This window comes from Simochromis diagramma, unplaced genomic scaffold, assembly GCF_900408965.1.
Source record: "Simochromis diagramma unplaced genomic scaffold, fSimDia1.1 OVJJ01000361.1, whole genome shotgun sequence".
Taxonomy (NCBI): Eukaryota; Metazoa; Chordata; class Actinopteri; order Cichliformes; family Cichlidae; genus Simochromis; species Simochromis diagramma.
This window is the reverse complement of record NW_024386860.1, coordinates 16,885,610-16,904,854: the sequence shown is the minus strand read 5'-3', so window position 1 is coordinate 16,904,854 and position 19,245 is coordinate 16,885,610. Positions and strand designations below refer to the sequence as shown.

Genomic DNA, 19,245 nt, shown 5'->3' with positions numbered 1-19,245 from the left:
CCACATCGAAAGGAGCCAGCTGAGGTGGTTCGGGCATCTGACAAGGATGCCCCCTGGGCGCCTCCTGGGTGAGGTGTTCCAGGCATGTCCCACTGGGAGGAGGCCCCGAGGCAGACCCAGGACATGCTGGAGAGATTATATCTCTCGGCTGGCCTGGGAACGCCTTGGTGTTCCCCCGGATAAGCTGGAGGAGGTGGCTGGGGAGAGGGAGGTCTGGGCCTCTCTGCTTAGGCTGCAGCCCCCGCGACCCGGCCTCGGATAAAGCGGATGAAGATGGATGGATGGATGGATGGATGGAGGCGGGACTGGTGCCAGAGGTGAGGTTGAATACAAAGACCGTCCTCTGGATGCCGTGTAATGTGCCCACCTCCAAGGCCCTATATGTATGTGTTATGAGAGTGTGAGCAATGTGGATGTCTACGTTGTGGAATAAAACTGAGGCACAGGCGGCCGGAAGGGGGGGGGGGATGCCTCCCCTGCACCCTGGTGACACACCTGCACCCCAAGGCCCTGCATGTGTGGGTGGGCGTGGTGGAGCGGTTTTGTGTTGTGTTTCTTGTGTTTGTGTTGTTTGCAGTGCTGGGCAAGTTACTTTGAAAAAGCAATTAATTATAGTTACTAGTTACTTCGTCAAACAAGTAACTGAGTTACAAGATTCTAAAACTAATTCATTACTTGAAAAGTAACAATTGCGTTACTTCAAAAGAAAAGTTTATCCCTCTGGGGTCCAGGGTATAATTGGCCATTTTAACCACTTTTGATGTTTCCTCTACATTTCACTTTTAAAAACGATTTACCTTGCCTTGTTTGGTATCATTCTTTACAGCACAACCTCACGTGTCTGAATTTACAGTTATGTTTTCATTTTGACATACTGTATTAAAACAATTGATCTGAAATCAGACATAAAACATAAAAGCAGAGTTGAAAAAGTTACATTTTTTACTGTAACAACCACAAACGTGTTTATTGAATCATATTTCATAACTTGTCAATTTTACCCTTATTTTTTACAACCATTTCAAACTATTTACAAACAATCAGCTGTTCTGCATTCAGTAACATACCAGACAAATTATTTGTGCCACTCCAAAAAAATAATTTCTGTTCACTATAAAGGAGAACATCACAGCCTGATACCTGCAGGTCTGACAGCAGCAGGTGTATCACTCCTGTTTCTACCTGGAAACAGCAGTCGCCTCATTGTTCTGACACACAACACAGAACTATCCACAACACTACACACTAACTACACAAGACAACACATTACACACTCCAAACACGCTAAAAGTCACAAATCTCTCACATCTCAAAACTCGCTCTCTCTCTTTTTCTGCTGTCTTTCTTTCACTCTCTCTCTCTCTCTTGCCCTCACTCCTAAAACTTCCCCCTCTTCCTAAACAAGCAAATGTCATGTTGTCATATCATATTTTGATCGGTCGACACGGTGCATTTTAAACCTGATTCTGCTCTTACCCCCTGCTCCCTCACCCTCTGCTTAGCCAAACTAAATTCATGGTTCTCTTCTAATTTTCTCAAACTCAATAGTTAGAAATCATCCTCAACAGTACTATACACTGTTAAAAAAACATCTTAAAAAAACAGTAATATTCCGGCAGCTGGGGCGCCAAAATACTACCGTAAAATAACAGAAAATAACTTCCTCATAAAAATATGGTTATTTCCAGTAATGACAATACAGTTTGTTGCCCTAATTTTACATGGGATCTTGCCTTTTCAGGTGATCTTAAACATTAAATTAGGAACATGTTAATGTGATTAAACAATGAAATTATCTATAAATAGGATAAAAAACCAAATCCTAATAAAACAGTAATATTCCGGCAGCTGGGGCGCCAAAATACTACCGTAAAATAACAGAAAATAACTTTCTCATGAAAATACAGTTATTTTCTGCAATGAAAATAGAGTTTGTTGCGCTAATTTCACATGGGATTCTGCCTTTTCCAAGTGCTTTTAGACATTAAATTAGGAACATTTTAACGTGATCAAACAATGAAATTACCTATAAACAAGGTCAATGATTGTGGCAATATAATATATTATATATATCTATATAATACGTAAATGTACAGAAATATACAGTTAACAGTTGGTTTAAATAATAATGGATTACATCCCCTGGGATAGACTGACAGAGGCGAAGCTGCCATATCGCACCATCGGCCCCTCTGGCCATCACCAGTAGGCAGCAGATGAAGAGTCTTGACCACGGACACAATACAGAGAGTGTCGGAGCCGGGGCTCGAACCGGCAATCTTCTGATCACAAGGCGAACTGCCAACTCTTGAACCTCGATCGCCCTAAACAGCAATGATAATAATACTTATGTGATGTAACACAAGCTTATAGGAATCATGTTATATACTTTTCCATAGCATTACATTTGAATTAAACAGTTCAATCTTTCAAATAACGGACAGATATTTGTGAAATCATGATACATTTGTGAATGTATTTTAACAATCTAAATATGCATATGTACAGACAGATACATTTAATAATCATGAAAATTATGTTTTATTACATTACAGTGATTTAACGTTAATTTACATTTGAAATGTGGAATCACAGTCTATTTACGTAACTTTAATGATATTCTAGAAGAACAGAACAAAACTGTAAAATGAACAATAAAATACTTTTATATTAGGATTTTTTCCCACAGTGCAGCCATACCCGCGACCTTGTGGTTGTTAGTTCACATCCATTGGCCAATGCTTAGCGTCATGTTATTATGTGTCCCAACATCCAATGGCATGTCACATTGTTTTCATGGCCACACCCTCACCCCAGGTGCAGAGGCCTATTTCTGTTCAGGAATGTTGTGAATACTTTGAGATTTATATTAATTGCAATTCCTACCTCTACATTTATTTTTTAAAATATATAATTAGCACAGCGTGGCCGTGCAATGTTTTATATGGGTTTTTTTTTTTGTTTTTATTCCTATTAATTATATTTTTAATTTGTTACCTCTGAATTATTGAATCAGACCAAGATGACATGAAATTTTCAGCAAAATTAGAATTCAAATATTTTGAGTAGCACAACATTAATCATCTCCGTCCTTTTCTCACCCCACATGCTGCTGCCATTCTTGTCCATAGCCTTGTTACTTCCCAGATTGATTATTGTAATTCACTTCTTTTTGGTCTTACTCAAAAATCCACCCACAAGCTCCAACGTGTCCAGGACTCTGCTGCCCGTATTATCACCAGGACCCCTTCTGTCCACCACATCACTCCTGTCCTGCAGCAGCTTCATTCAATATCGCATCAATTTCAAAATACTCTTGTACAAATTTAAGGCTATTCATCATCTCTCTCCTCCATATCTCTCTGATCTGGTTCAGATCACCGCCCCATCTCGGTGTCTTAGATCTTCTTCTTCCCTTTCTCTCTCTGTCCCCTCCCCCCGTCTTGCCACCATGGGTAGCAGGGCTTTCAGCTGCTCTGCTCCTCGACTCTGGGATTCCCTTCCTCCTGATTTAAGAAATATCTCTTCCTTCTCTCTCTTTAAGTCATAACTCAAAACTCATTTGTTCAAAATAGCTTATCAAACATAGCTTCTCCACTATGCTATTTTAAATTTGTTTTATGTCTTATGCTTTTATGATTGTGTAAACTGCTTGCTTTTATGTTGCTGTTATTATTCTACCGTGTACAGTGTCCTTGAGTGTTCTGAAAGGTGCGTTCAAATAAAATGTATTATTATTATTTTTCCACCAACACAAAAGGGCTGTTTTTTGTTTTGTTTTGTTTTTATTTTTTGCTCATAAGCAGAGAGTGCTTGCTAGCGCTGTCTTTAGACAGTAAATGTGACGAAACTATTCAGGAAAACACGCTGCGTATATATTGTTTATCATGACTCTGGGTTTACGTGGCCTATCAACACCATTTAAAAACTGGTATATATCACCTTGTTGCTTTGTCATCTTGAAGTGGTCATGTGATTGGCTTACCACGACTACTTTATTCTTCCTCAGTCAAACAGCAGCACTCGTGCAATTGTTTTGCCCCCCCTGAGCTCCAGGTGTTGTGCCAAAAAGTGATCATCTGGTAGAAAGTGATTGCAGTCCGCGGGAGCGCGCGCAGCTGCTTAAAGCTGTAGCGCCCAGATTACTTACATAGACAGCTAAGTCTGTGCAACTGATATAAGGTGCAGTAAGCTGAAGACAGCTTCAACCGTTGTTGAAAAATTGTAACGCGACCGCCCCGCATTTTCTTGTTGGTAACGGTAACGACATTGTAACGATAGAAATAGTAATTAGTGTTGAATATCAACACTTCACTGAGTTCTTTTGATTTCTCATAGGCATCCGATGAAAGACAAAACCCTGCTCAGTACACCATTTCACACTTTATTCTGTTACACAATTACTTCTCGAAGGGAGATGCGTCCTGCATGACACGGTGCCGCGGATCTCAAAATGGTGGTGTGCCCCTAACAGTTTTATTACAGAAGCAGAACGCTGTTATTCATCACTGGTTGCCTGTGGAGAAGTGGACACGGCTCATAACCTTTTTCTTGTAATTGTACAATAAAGGTGTAGTAAGAGTGTTGCTGTGACCACCAGAGAGCGCTGTTGTATTTCTTTCCTGTTTACTTTTTCCAAACTGTGCAGCAAATGCACCACGTTTGTTAACAGGTGATTCTTTTAATTATGTTTGACTGATTGTCCCAATTAATTAATTGTAATAAAAATATTTATTATAAAGTTGCTGATCAAGTTTATTTGATGAATGTTTGAAGTTCAAGTTCGGCATGTTTGCTGAAAATATTTCTTTAACTCTTGACATGAACTTAACATAAACTTGTGGCTCCTCTCATGTCACTGCTACCTTTTCTGCAGGTGTTACCTTATACATCATATTTTTATGCTCACCTTTCTTACCATGTACAGCATAAGGAGGAGGCGCTATTGGTAACAGGTTTGGCCAGCTCTTGGTTTCCTCTTTCCAGTGTACCGCTTACTTGATCAGACTTGTTTGCTTTTCAAACGGAGTTGTTTAAGTTTTTGTTCTTCACTAACAGGTAAGTCTTTCATGTTTGATTCAGCTTGTAATTCAGACTAATTAAGAGTTGTGTATTCATGTAAAAAATGTGGTTTAATCTAATCGTTGTTCATTTAAGATAAGATAAGATAAGATAAGATAAGATAACCTTTATTAGTCCCACACGTGGGAAATTTGTTTTGTCACAGCAGGAGTGGACAGTGCAAAAGTTATGAGGCAAAAATTAGAATACAATAAGAATAAATACAGTACACAACTGTACAGAATAGAATAAAATAAAATACTATATACAGTAGAATAAAATAAAATAAATATACAATAAGATAAAAATAGAATACAAATACAAATACTATATACAACTGAGTAAAAATACAACGATGACAGAAAGGATTATTGCACTTAGTATTATTGCATATGTATGGATGTGTGTGCTTGATCAGTTAAAGTCTGATCAAACTTACAACTTATCTCCATGTTGTAAGTTTTAACAACATCAGAAAACACATCAAGTTGAAACTGATTTTATGATTTCTGGAAAACAAAAATACAACTTATACAGTAAGAAGTCTAATAATAAATATAAAATATAGTACATATATTTATTGATTGGTACAGGGGTTTCAGGTTATGGGTGGAAAACAACACAAAAACATGACTTCCTTGTTCCTTGAACAAGAGTGTGCAGTAAATAAAGCTGGGGCATGGTGCTGACATCACTATGTGCTGCACATTTATCTGCTAAAACTGTGGATTTAACTACATTTCTGGAGTTTTTGAAATGTGTTGCATTAAATAGAAAATGAAGGAAACGGTTTCCAGGGCCTAATCCGTGGATCGACTTCCTTCGAGGCGTGGACGTCTATCAGCAGAGAATGTACCTTCACCTATCAGCAGAGAATGTCCCTTAGTCTGTAACACAGTCAAATATATTCTCAAGTAATATTCAAGCATGCCATTCAGCGTGTTAGTACGAGCTCGGGAGCAGCTTGGGAGAACAAGAAAACAGAGACTGCTTCAGGTTGTCTTCCCAAATTGACTCAACTTTATTCACAAGTACAACAGTTTATATAGAGGGTAAAATTCATGAGACAGCAGATTATCAGTTTAAACCAGTACAGACCAAGATAAGGGAGCGTCTTCCTGCCCTTGGGTGAAGAAGCATCCTTTGTATAGTTTATTAGTTCAGATACAATTGTGATTATCTCAGCGACATATTTTCAAGGCACGAAATAAAGAGTTCTTTCATTAGTGAATTCTGAAACAAACCATCTGGCCTTCAACAGGCGTCTCCTAAGAGATTTAGAAACTAATGTAGCTGAGGGAGTGATCTCTGTGGTATTTCAACCTTGTACCAGCCTGTGATTCTCACACATCAATTCTTGGGTCAAAGAGAAAAATAACTAAAACAAAGGGGCCTTATGAAATGACAGAGTTTTCCTGCATAATGTCACTATAAAACAATATCCAGTAAATGCTACCATGGTACTAAAATACCTAACAGAAAAAGTTTATTTTATTTAGCTTTGTTGATATAAATGTGGCAACGATTATTGAGAAAGAGATTTTTCATGTAACAACTGAGGGAGGAAGGAGAAACAATTCAGCAGAAATGAAAGAAAAATATTAATAATGACAACTTTTTGTCATGTGAGGCGGAGGCAGGCAGGAAGTGGGTGTGAACACAGGACTCTAGAGATAAAACTAGAAAAGTTTTAGTTCTAGAAAACTAGAACTAAAACTCCAAACCAGAAACACAGGGAGACTTACACACATGAGGAGGTACAACAGGACAAAAGGCAAAGGAACACACAGGGTTTAAATATATGAGGGAATAATGAGGGAATGGGATGTAGGAGGGAAACACAGCTGGGATTAATTAGACATGACAAGACGAGGGGAAGCAAAATTAGACACACTGACATTGGACATGGGACTGTCAAAGTAAAACAGGAAATAACACAAACATCGAACCAGGAAAATAAGACACAACAGAAGGAACACAAGGGAGGCACAGAGACAAAACCTAAAGGAAATCACAGCAGTGCTAAAGAATAACTAAGGAACAGAAAATACAAAAAACCAAATCATGAAAAACCCAGAACATTGAATAAACAAAAACCGAAACATGGAGTCACCCGACTACGGACCATCACACTTTTATTATGAATATAATTGTTATTATGATGATGTTGGTTGTTGCCAGAAATCATCTATAGAGACCAAACCCATTTTTTGTAGCACAGGACAAACTTTTTTCTGCTGTGAAGTGAAAATTTTAATATAGAAGTTTATGACACGTGACCTGCTGTTGTAGCCGACACAGTAAAGTGACTGGGCACATCACTGCGGGATTCCATTTTCAGCACCTGGAGGTTGCCTTTATATGTAAAACATTCTTGTAAACTGGTATCAGCACAGTGTTATCCATATTTAGAACCAGTGTCACCTGTTAAAGCCAACTTGAGAGCGTCCAGTGATGTGACAGCCTCCCAGCATCAAGTCGGTTTAATTAATTAACAGATTACTTTTCAAATTCTGTTTAAAGCTCCTTTGGTGGAAAGTGAAGTTAAGTGAAGGGAAGTGAGGTGTTTGGGTCAAATTGTTTTTCCACAAAGACTTTAATCCGATTCAGCTCATTTCAGTTTTTTCTTGTCTCTCAGTCTCCAGGATCTCAAGACAGGATGTCAGTGACTGTGTCCAAGGCTGATGGGGTCACTGTACTCACTCTGACCACTGACCCCCAAAGTCCTTGGCCTCCTCTGTGCCAGATCTTCAAGAACCTTTGCTACAGTCCAGTGTGCTGCACTGTGTCTCAGCGCCTGAGAAGTCTCAACAGAGCTTCTCAGACAGTGCTGGGGGTGAGCTACAACCATCTACACATCACATTTTATATTATGCCTATTTTTTAATTTGTAGTTTTTTCTTAAACTGCACAATGTTCACTGTTCACACTGTACTTCATTTTTCACAGACGCTGCAGATAATGATCGGGCTGCTCAACATTGGATTTGGACTTATACTCTATAGCACTTGGACCTCCTTTTACTTAAACTACTTAGGCTTTCCATTTTGGTTGGGTGCATTGGTAAGGAAATATACATATATTGTTGTCTAATAAGCAGCACAGTGGTTGTTATTGTTGCCTAATAGCAACAAGGTTCTGGACTTGGTGTGTGTTGTGTGTGAGTTATTTCTGGGTGATCCGGTTTCCTCCACAGCCCAAAGATGTGTTTCATGTTAACTTGTAATTCTAAATTGTCCTTAGGAGTGGAAATGAGAGTCTGTGGTTGTCTGTTTGTGATAAATTGGTGACCTGTGTTGCTCCCTTGTTAGTGAGATTTGGTTAAGAAAAAAAAGATGACCAGATTTGTTTTTCCATTTCACATCAGGTCATACTGGATACACAAGATGAGAAATGAAATGCCAAAAAAGAGCCATGTAAACCAAACCTGTCACAGTAATGGAATAGGAATCTACTGAGTAATCTTTAAGAGAAGATCATTTTGGGGATCAAACATATCTTTCCACAGTTAAATATGTGACAGAAAGCTTAATTGCCAAGTTTTGTCCAAGATCTGTCTAAGTGTGATGACACCCTTGCACATTTACAAACACCGATTCATAGTTTTGCTAGGTTACATTAAAAATTAGCTATAGTTCAAAATAGCAGTTTACACAAACAAACAATTGTTCTCTCATGGTGAAAAGTTTATTTACAACATATCCTGCAAGAAGAGGGGATAAAATGTCCATAAAGACCTCTCTGTTTTCTCTGTTGCACTCAGTAAAAAGATGGACGTGAACTTTATTTATGTATTTATTTATTTTGTCTTTTGTCTAGTTCATCATCTTTGGAATTATGTGCGTTTTGTCTGAGAAGTATCCAAGTCCATGTTTGGTGAGTATTTCAGCTGTAAAACATTTTCATATGATCTCTAAAGGACTTTTTGATGTCATGTCTTATTCTTATTTGCATTCAAGATAAATATATTAAACATGTACAGTATGTCCTACAGCATACACACACTTGCATAAATACTGGAGGGAAGTTTGCTGAAGGAGGACTTAACACCCCTCTAGTCTACATATAACTGCTAAATTATTTTTATCAAATAAAATACTTTGATAAAAATTATTTCCCACTCCTGACCCCCCCTGCAACTTTTCGCACTGCATCTTAAAACAGTTTATATTACAAACAACAATCAGGATGTTACATCCTCACCATGGAAAGAGTGTCCACTGGCCTGTAGGTGTAAATAGACTGCAGAGTCCTGGCCTGATGAGGTAGCTCTTTTGTGTTGTGCCATCCGGCGCAACACAAAAGAGCGGCGCATGTTCAGGGTTTTAAAAGCCACAGAGACGCAGTGTTTAGAAAAAATGAGTCTTAATTGTTCCGATGCTCATGACACATACAGGATCACAAAGGGTTTTCATTTAGGCAGCACTTTTCCTTCTCTCCTGGATCAGTTGGAGCTTTCTTTAGGAGCCTTCCCAGCTTTGACAAACGTCCAGCTGGGATAACCACATTTACTCAGGGCCTTCTTGATGTGATGTTCTTCTGCTTCCCTGACCGCTTTGTCTGTGGGGATGGTGTTCATTCTGTGTTGTAGCGCACTGGTGACACCCAGATTGTGCTCCACTGGATGGTGAGAGTCAAACCTTAAATACTGATCCGTATGCGTGGTTTTACGGTACACATCAACATTTAAACGTCTCTCGTTACTGTTGGAAATCTTACAGTCTAAGAAGGCTAACCTGCAACTTTTCATATCCAATGGTACTCATGGCCACTGATCAATGGTCTTTGATCAGTGGTTGTAGATCAGCGGTCGTGACAATTTGCATACTAATGGTCAAGAAACTGACCTCGCAGCCCATTGTTCATCAGTGGTGCTAGTTTCAGTAAGTATGCAAATGAGACTGAAGAGGATGGATGAGCGACCAAACGTTTCTCCCACTGAACCAGCTTTCTGGGATTTCCTTACCTGGATGATTGAGCATGCATGAAGACAACAGTCACATTAAATTTCCTGAGAGATTACACTGAATAGGGGATGTGATCCAGAACTCGTTCTGTTTCTATATTTCATTATGTCAAGAAGAATAAAGGAAGAAGAAAATGAAAAAGAGTCAGATCAGCTGGCTAAGGTTAAAAAAAAACTGCTGCCTAAGTTTAAACGTAACTTCTGTAAAATTATAATTCACGTCGAAGAAGCTCTCATTTTTTAGAAATCTGGCCAAATTAATGAACCCCCCTCCACAAATGTGATTATCTAGACTTGGGACCAGGAAGCAGAGTTGCAGTTTTATTATGTGTCTCTGCAGCTTCTCTCCTCCTGTCACCCCCCTTAAAAAGAAAAATCCCATCCTCTGAGAGACTGTGTCAGCTGCCAGACAAAAAAAAAGAACAAACAATCAAAAAACATTTAAAAAAATCACAAAGAATAACAACAAAGTCCACAACTATCCACAATTGCACCAAACCGTTTTTGAAAACGCTCTCGAAAGCGCATATATTTCAAAACAGAGCTGTCCCATCGCAGTGTGGATGTTTGAAAACGCAGACTTTCTAAAATGATGATGCATTTTAGTCATGTGATGCAGTCATGTGACCAATTAAACAAAGATAGCGGAGGGCATTATACAGCAGTTGTTTTGATTGCTCTCAATTTTGACAGCCCTAAAAAAAAGATTAACATCAGTTTTTACACGCTCCAGATAGCTTTTATTCAAATTCTTTAATTCTCACTCGCTTTCGGGCAGGACTGGAACGAAGCGTTTTGGGCTGTTTCAATGGAGACGCACAATTCTGTGAAAATGACTGAAAAGGCTAGTGTGGACGCAGAGAGTTTTCAGATGAAAAATCTATCCGGGCTAGTGTGGACGTAGCCTAAGGGGAGACAATGCTAGGGACACAGACATGAGACAAGGGACCGTCAAAGTAAAAAGACATGAACACAAGGGAGCACAGTGAACACCTAAACACTGGAAGAAAATAACAAAAAATCAGAAAACTCTAAAAATTGATAAACACAAAACATAAACATGGAGTCACCAGATTCCGGACCATGACATCTACGACAGAGATTACAAATCTGAAGAATCATCAGAATCAGATACTTCATTAATCTGAAGGGAAGAATAACATTAACAAACCAAACACAGAAACCCCAAACGATTAATGAAGAATCCAGGCATGACTACGAAAACATGCGTACTCACAGAGGCTATGATACTTTAGTCTAAGAATGCACTAAGTGTGATTTATGGTTTGGATATTTTCTTGTACATTAACTGGTCATTTTTGTTTTTCAGGTCATCCTTACTGTGATTCTGAATCTGGCTGGAGTTGCTTTTGCCATCACAGCCATTGCACTGTACAGCGTTAATTTAGGACACATTTATTATTGGAGTAACTATTACTACAATTGCTACAGTCGCTACAATGGTTACAATGGCTACAATGGCTACAATGGTTACAATGGCTACAATGATTACGGGTATGGCAGGGAAACAATAAGGCCTCCATCCTTGGAGGAAAAACTCCTTCAGGAGAAATGCTTGGAGGGCCGAGCAGTGCTGGTGGTAAGTTAGGGAGAGCAGAAAGAAAAATAGCACATATACACTATATGATACTATCTTATATACTGCAGTATATATCATTCTGAGACTTTAGATGAAACACTGTTGTTTGTATCCCATCAGATGCTCCTGAGAAGCATCAGTGCTGTGATGATCACCTTGTCTGTTCTGGAGCTCTGTGTTGTGATAAGCTCTGCTGTCCTGGGAATCAAGGCTCTGAGGAACAAAGAAAAAGGACAAAACAAGGTAGATAATGGACAACACAAAGGTTCAAACACATTCTGATAAACATGTTAAATAGTAGAAGATGTTGGCTGAACACATGAAGTGTTCTTGCAGGAATTCTGTTTTGTTTTGTCTGAATATCAGTGAAACCAGGTAACAGTGAGTCTGTGCAGTGTTCTCATGCTCTCTACCAGTTTGAGTGAGTCAGTTAAAGTTTATATCTGATGTACAGACAGAGAGCAGAATGACAACATAAAACAAAACAACAGCCCATCATGACTTTAAGACATGAAGCTCAGTCAGTCCAGAATATTTGTGGAACTTCAAACTCTTTGTAGAAACTGGCTCCCACGTGGACCGGCCCAGGACAGCAAGTCCAGAGTTCAGGCTGCAGATTTTAGGGAGAGACTGTGTGAATCAGAGCTTCATGGTGGAACTGCTGCAGAGAGAGAGAGAGCCATGAGGAAGAAGAGCTGTTGGGACTAATAAAAAAAATAGACCACAGGAAGTTTGAACAGCTGTGCCCAACTTTCTGTTAGTGTGGACAACAACAGCTTACCACAGTTTGTTTTAATAACAATAAAATAAATTGTAATTGCACTTTATTTTTAACGTCACCTTAAATGTTGATTCCTTTTTGTATCCCTGCATGAAATTGTCATCAAAGTGTGTGCAGTCATGGTTGTTTGTGACTGGAGGGAGTCGACACTTCACAAATATTTTTTTCTCTTTTAGAGCACTGACGACCCAGAGCTCCACAAACCTCTGCTGGAGGAAGTCACTGCACAGCCTGTGGCATAAACATCTTGGCTCTGTGCATGGAAATGTCTGCGATTTACACACATTCTTACTAACAGCTAACTGATAATATACAAATTATAACTGTGTGTTAATGTAGTGACATATATCTTATATTTAGTTACAGCGGGGAAAATAAGTATTTGACACATCAGCATTTTCATCAGTAAGGGGATTTCTAAGTGGACTATTGACACAACATTTCCACCAGATGTTGCCATCAAGCCAAATATTGAATTCATACAAACAAATCAGAACATTGAAGTACACAAGTTGGATCATATTAAATAAAGTGCAATGACACAGGGAATAAGTATTGAACACACTTTATTTAATACTTTGTAGAAAAGCCTTTGTTGGTGATTACAGCTTCTAGACGCCTCTTGTATGGATAGACCAGTCGTCTGCATTGCTCAGGAGTGATTCTGGCCCATTCTTCCACACAAACGGTCTTTAAATCTTGAAGGTTCCTTGGGCCTCTTTTATGAACTTTAATCTTCAGTTCTCTCCATAGATTTTCTATGGGATTTAGGTCAGGTGATTGACTGGGCCATTCAAGCAACTTGATTTTCTTTCTTTGAAACCACTTCATTGTTACCTTGGCCTTGTGTTTGGGATCATTGTCTTGCTGAAATGTCCACCCTCTTTTAATTTTTAGCTTCCTGGTAGATGGCAGCAGATTTTTATCCAGAATGTCCCGGTACATCTCTCCATTCATCCTGCCTTCAATAATATGAAGTCTGCCAGTACCCCTTGCTGAAAAGCAGCCCCAAACCATGATGCTACCACCCCCAAACTTAACTGTTGGTATGGTGTTCTTGGGGTGGTGAGCAGTGCCATTCCTTCTCCAAACATGGTGTGTAGAATGGCTGCCAAAAAGTTCAATTTTGCTTTCATCTGACCATACTATAGTCTCCCAATAATCCACAGGCTTCTCCAAATGCTGTTGCGCAAATTTTAACCGAGCCTTGACATGCTTTTTGTTCAGCAATGGAGTCTTGCGTGGTGAGCGTGCATGGATGCCATGGCGGTTCAGTGCATTGCTTATAGTTTTCTTTGAAACAACAGTACCTGCTGATGCAAGGTCTTCCTGAAGTTCTGTCCGAGTGGTTCTTGGCTCTTGGAGAACTCTCCTGATTATTCTTTGGACTCCTCGGACAGGGATCTTGCGTGGAGCACCTGATCGTGGCAGGTTTATGGTGAACTGATGCTCCTTCCATTTCCGGATAATGGCCCCCACAGTGCTCACAGGAACATTCAGCATTCTGGAAATGCACCTATAACCATTCCCATCACAATGCTTTTCAACGATAAGATTACGAAGATCTTGAGAGGGTTCTTTGCTTTTACCCATCATGAAGTCTTTCCTGTGTGCCTTCTGGGTAATGAGGAGCCTTTATAGGCCATCAATTAGGACTAAAGCAGCTGATATCAATTAGTACTGATGGGGGACAGGATTTCTCTATCAATACTGACAGATTTCAGGTGATCTCCTGGCTTTCTATGTCATTTTGCCCCTTGTTATCTTCATGTATTCAATACTTATTCCCTGTGTCATTTCACTTTATTTATTATGGTTTAACTTGTATACTTCAATGTTCTGATTTGTTTGTATGAATTCAATATTTGGCTTGATGGCAACATCTGGTGGAAATGTTGTGTCAATGGTCCACTTAGAAATCCCCTTACTGATGAAAATGCTGATGTGTCAAATACTTATTTTCCCCGCTGTAGATCCCAGCACCGGGTTGGTAAAAAGTGATTGATAAACAACAAAATTATTGTCATAAGTCAGAGTCCTGAGCTCAGACGCTGTGCAATAACCTGAAGTTTATTCAGTCAAAATACAAACTGGTAACTCTTTTCTTTTCTTGCTTTTTTAATGTGTAAACAGGGAATGTCAGGTGGAGGTTTTTACTTTTAAATGAGGTTTGAAATGCTAAGAAACTCAAGAATTTACTTTTCCCAGCCTGTGCTGTAAATGCTTTCGCTTCAGTCGCACCTACCCTCTGGAACAACCTCCTTCATGCTATTCGCGCATCTGACTCAATCCAGCATGCCCTTTAAGTGTACGTCCTTGCCCTCCCCATTTTCCTCTGTTTTGCTTATATTGTTTTATCAGTTTTATTTTTAAGTCTTACTTGCTTCTCTGCGTACTTGTATACTTGGTTAATCAATGCCTCCCACTTGCTAGCGTATCTGCTTTTGTATTTTGCTACTGTTTTAATGGATTTTGTGAAGCACTTTGGTGTATCTCTGGTTTTAAATGTGCTATACGAATAAAGTTGTATTGTATTGTATTTCTTGGCATGTTCAATAAAACATGAAAGGTTCAGCTGTTGTGCGTTGTGTGTTTATTCAGATTTCGTAATCGTGAATCAGATGGAGACCAAACCACATTCTCGCTTCTGCCAAATACGAGGAAGAACTAATTGTAACAGGTCTGCATTTAGTTCCTGGTTTCTGTTTTCCAAACTGCACAGCAAGCAACCAGTCTGAGTTTAGGTTTAGTTTAGGACCTTTTTATTAAAAGTTACATGCTGTGTTTAAAGTTCAAACTCATTAGAAGATTCATGGAAACATACAATGTCAGTCAACTGAGATAGTGAGAGGTTCATATTCAGTGGATAGAAACCATTTAAATTTCACTCACATAATTATTTTAATATTTAAATAGTTAACAGCAAAAATTGTGAAATGGAAAAAGCAGGAATGATTAGGTGGATCTCTGATTCTATGCATCAGCTGTGACTCTGTCCTGCTCACTGTCTGCTCAGTTTAAAACTACAACAGAAAACTGGCCTCACTTAGTCAGCCTGTGCAGTAGTCGCAGTAGTTAGAGCAGTGGTCACTGCTGTTGTTCATGGTTTGAATGTGTCAGCACCTTTTCATGCTCTTTACCCATGCTGTTTTTCCCTTTCAGAGTACTGATGATCGACAGCACTACAAAGACCTGCTGGAGAAAGTCACTGCACAGCTTATAGCCTAAATGTGTTGCCTCTGTCCTTTAACATCACTGAGTTATACAAAGTTTTCTTCTTGAAGTGCTGCTTAAAGAGTGCATTCCTGCTGTGTGCTTGTATTTTTCACACCTTGCATTTATTGATTCTGACACAGTCAGTTTTCCACCATTGTTGGTGTTCTTCTTTATTGCTACCAGTGAGGTTTTTTTTTGTTTGTTTATTAAAAATAATTTAATTTTGGAACATGTAGAACAAAAATGATGCCATCTATAGCTGTTACATGGCGTTATTGTTTGTAAGTATACTGGATAAGTGGTTAAGAAGGAAGAAAACTGAAGTTTGGATTTGATGCTTTTGCACAATTTCTCCACCAAGCAGCATGGATATTCATCCTTTCACTCATCTTAAGTGTGATCAGGGGAATTTAGAAATCAGAACCAAAAAGAAGGTAGGAACGGGTAGAAGACACGGATCTGTGTGGAACTGCCCTAAAATAAAATAAAAAACCCTCTATATCACATTCAAAAACTTTTAACTTAACTGAGTTCAATTCAGTCAATCAGATTCAATTAAATCAGATTAAATTTGTCTTTAATGATAAGAGGTTAAAACAGCCGGCTCAGACAGGGGATGAACTGAGGGACTGCACTGTGGCTCAGTATAACAGAAAGAAGGATTCTTTTGAACTTTTGTTGATGCAAAGTCTGACAGTGTTGAGGCTCATTATTTACCCGAAAAGAAAAGAGTGGTTACAGAAGCGCAGACTAAAACTCCCCGCACGAAGCACAAAAGCACAGTTCATTCAGTTTTGTGTAATCGTCAGCACATTTCACGTACTTTCCCATTTCTTTCTTCTTCTTGTAGAGCACTGATGACTCAGAGTTGACCAAACCACTGCTGGAGGAAGTCACTGCACAGGCTGTAGCCTAAATGTCTTTGTTCTATCAGTTACCAGGAATCATGTTCCTTTATGACCTACAACTAACTTGATGTCTTGATGATTTATACTAATTAAGACTTTGTCTTCCTAAGTGCTTCTTGAAAGGAAGACATTATACCAAATTGAATCGATTGATAATTTCATTGTTGTGCTAATGATTAAAATTTAAGTTGAGAAAAGTGCCTTAAACTCAATTATGTTTGTTGGTAAAAATGTGTTTATTCTTGAGAAATATGGGGTTATTTTCTTTGCCATTCCACAATGTATGATGACAATATTAAAAAAGTTAGAAAAGAATAAAAATAAAGATAAATACTGACACATACAGTTAAAAACAGATATTACACTTAAAAACAACAACAAAAAATTCTTACCATTAAACATCAAATCAGAGTAAACCTTTCTTTTAGATCAATAAATATTAACATTTTTTTTGTAGGCTATTTGTGAAATGTCAGAGTAAAGAGAGAACTGTTATGTATTTTTTATTGCTTTCATTAAAGTCAGAAGTATGCACACACTTCCTTAGTATTTGATAGAATTGCCCTGAAACGGTTTCACTTGGGCCAAAAATTTCAGGTATCCTTCCACCAGCTTTCTACAGTAGTTGATGGGCATCATGGACCAGTCCTCTTGACAGAACTGGTGTACCCGGGTCAGGCTTGCAGGCCTTCTTGCTCCCACTCACCTTTTAGTGCCACCCACATGTTTTCTATCAGATTGAGATCAGGCCTTTGTGATTGAGATCACTCCAATACCTTGACTTTGTTGTATTTAAGCCACTTTGTAAATAATTTGGAGGAATTCTTGGGTCATTGTTCATTTGGAAGACCCATTTGGGCCCAAGCTTCAACTTCCTGGCTGATGCCTTCAGATGCTGCTTCAATATATCCACATAATTTTCTTTTCTCATGATGTCATCTATTTTGTGAACATCAGTCCCTCCTGCAGTAAAACAGCCCCACAACATGATGCTGTTACCCCCATACTTCACAGTTGGGATGGTGTTCTGAGGCTTCAAAGCTTCCACCTTTTTCCTCCAAATATACGGTTTATCATGGCCCAACAGTTCAGTTGTTTCATCAGACCACACGACATGTCTCCAGAAATAGAGATTTTTGTCCCCGTGTGCAGTTGTAAACTGTAGTCCAGCTTATTGTGGTTTTAAAGTAATGGCTTTCTCCTCCAGAGTACCCTGTGAGGTCATGGTGCTACAGGACTCATTTTTACTGTGAATAGTCACACTGTCTTACCAGCATCTTCACAAGATCTTATGCTGTTGTCCTTGTTGGTTGATTTACACATTTTACACCAAAAAACATTCCTCTCTGGGAATCCGTCTCCTTCCTGAGCGGCATGATGGTTGCACATTCCCATGTTTTTTATACTTGCATATTGTTGTCTGAATGTGGGACCTTCAGGCATCTGGAAATTGCACCTAAGGATGAGCCACACTTGTGTAGGTCCACAATTCTTTTCCTGATGCCTTCATTGATTTCTTTTGATTTTCTCATGATGTCAAAGAAAGAGGCCCTCCTCCTCCTTCTTCTTCTTCTTATTTATATTGTTTATTGGCAGTTGGCAAACAACAAATTGGTGCATTACCGCCACCAACTAATGTGGAGTGTAGAAAGAGTCTCTGTGTTTGGGGTGTGCCTTTATTAGCATTCACAGGTGTGCCACCAATTAACTCAAATGGACCCAATTAACCTATAAGAAGCTTCTTAAGCTCAGAATAAAATCGTATGAAGGTTTCTTTTTGTTTAAAGACACAATAAACTTAGTGTATGTATACTTCTGACTTTGATGAAAGTGTTTCACAAATACAAAAAATATGTTAATATTTATTGATCTAAAACCAAAAAGTTTACTCTGATTTGATGTTTGACGAAAAATAAAAATAAAGGTATTCGTGTCTTTTTGTATGTAAATATCTGGTTTTAACTGTATGTGTTTTATCGCACGTGTGTCTTCTTATGTATCTGTGTAGGCTACTTTAAATGTAGTTTATAACACTGAAACTCAGTTGTGCTGATTTCAAAGCTAAAGATTTATTCACTGACCAAACACATTATAATAACATCTCAGTTGATGACTCAGTCTACTTTGTCTCCTCCCTGTTTTGGAACAGCCCAGGAGCGGCTGCACTTCCTCCAAGTCCTGAGGAAGAATAAACTGGACCAGAAGCTGCTGCTCCCACAACTCCAGACTCACTGTTCAGACAGCTCTGACGGTGGTGATGGCTGTAGCTCAGGAGGCAGAGCAGGTCGCTTACTTATCAGAAAGTTGGTGGTTCAATCTCTGGCTTTCATAGTCCGCATGCTAAATTTACTTGGGCAAGTTGCATCCATCAGAGAATCAATTTGTGTGAATGTTTAAATAGAAAGCACTTAAGCAGCATAGAAGAAAATTAATGTAGTATGTTGTCTTAAGTGCTTTGAGTGCTTCAGGAGAGTAGAGAAGCACTATATAAGAATCAGTCCATTTGCTAATAAACACCATTTGTTTGTTTTGTATAAATTTCTCTTGTTTTCTATATTTCCCTCTTGATTGTATAAACTTGTCCTGTTTATATTTTATTCCGGCAAGGTTGGTCATTGTACAGGGAAAATGATAATAAATGGCTATTCTATTCAATCCTATTCTATTCTATTCTATTCAGTGACAACAGCAGATAATCAAAGATCCCAATCAG

The 19,245-nt window shown here is 38.8% G+C and overlaps 1 protein-coding gene and 1 long non-coding RNA gene across 3 annotated transcripts; both read left to right on the top strand.

The window, feature by feature from the left end:
• Nucleotides 1-4,926: 4,926 nt before the first annotated feature.
• Nucleotides 4,927-12,769, top strand: LOC120732923 (transmembrane protein 176B-like). 2 transcript variants are annotated; one of them, XM_040030838.1, is made up of 7 exons: nt 4,927-5,058; nt 7,700-7,897; nt 8,011-8,124; nt 8,881-8,937; nt 11,358-11,627; nt 11,748-11,870; nt 12,585-12,769. In XM_040030838.1, exons 2-7 carry the CDS (start codon nt 7,721-7,723, stop codon nt 12,648-12,650), a joined length of 807 nt encoding a protein of 268 aa, XP_039886772.1. In that variant the 5' UTR covers nt 4,927-5,058; nt 7,700-7,720; the 3' UTR covers nt 12,651-12,769. The 2 variants fall into 2 exon arrangements, with proteins under 2 accessions (XP_039886772.1, XP_039886773.1); XM_040030839.1 differs by lacking the exon at nt 4,927-5,058 and having other exon boundaries at nt 7,682-7,897.
• Nucleotides 12,770-14,378: 1,609 nt separating this feature from the next.
• LOC120732928 lies at nt 14,379-16,404 on the top strand. Its single transcript, XR_005695709.1, has 2 exons — nt 14,379-15,088; nt 15,571-16,404. It is a non-coding gene; the product is annotated as an uncharacterized LOC120732928 (long non-coding RNA).
• The last annotated feature ends 2,841 nt before the right edge of the window (nt 16,405-19,245 follow it).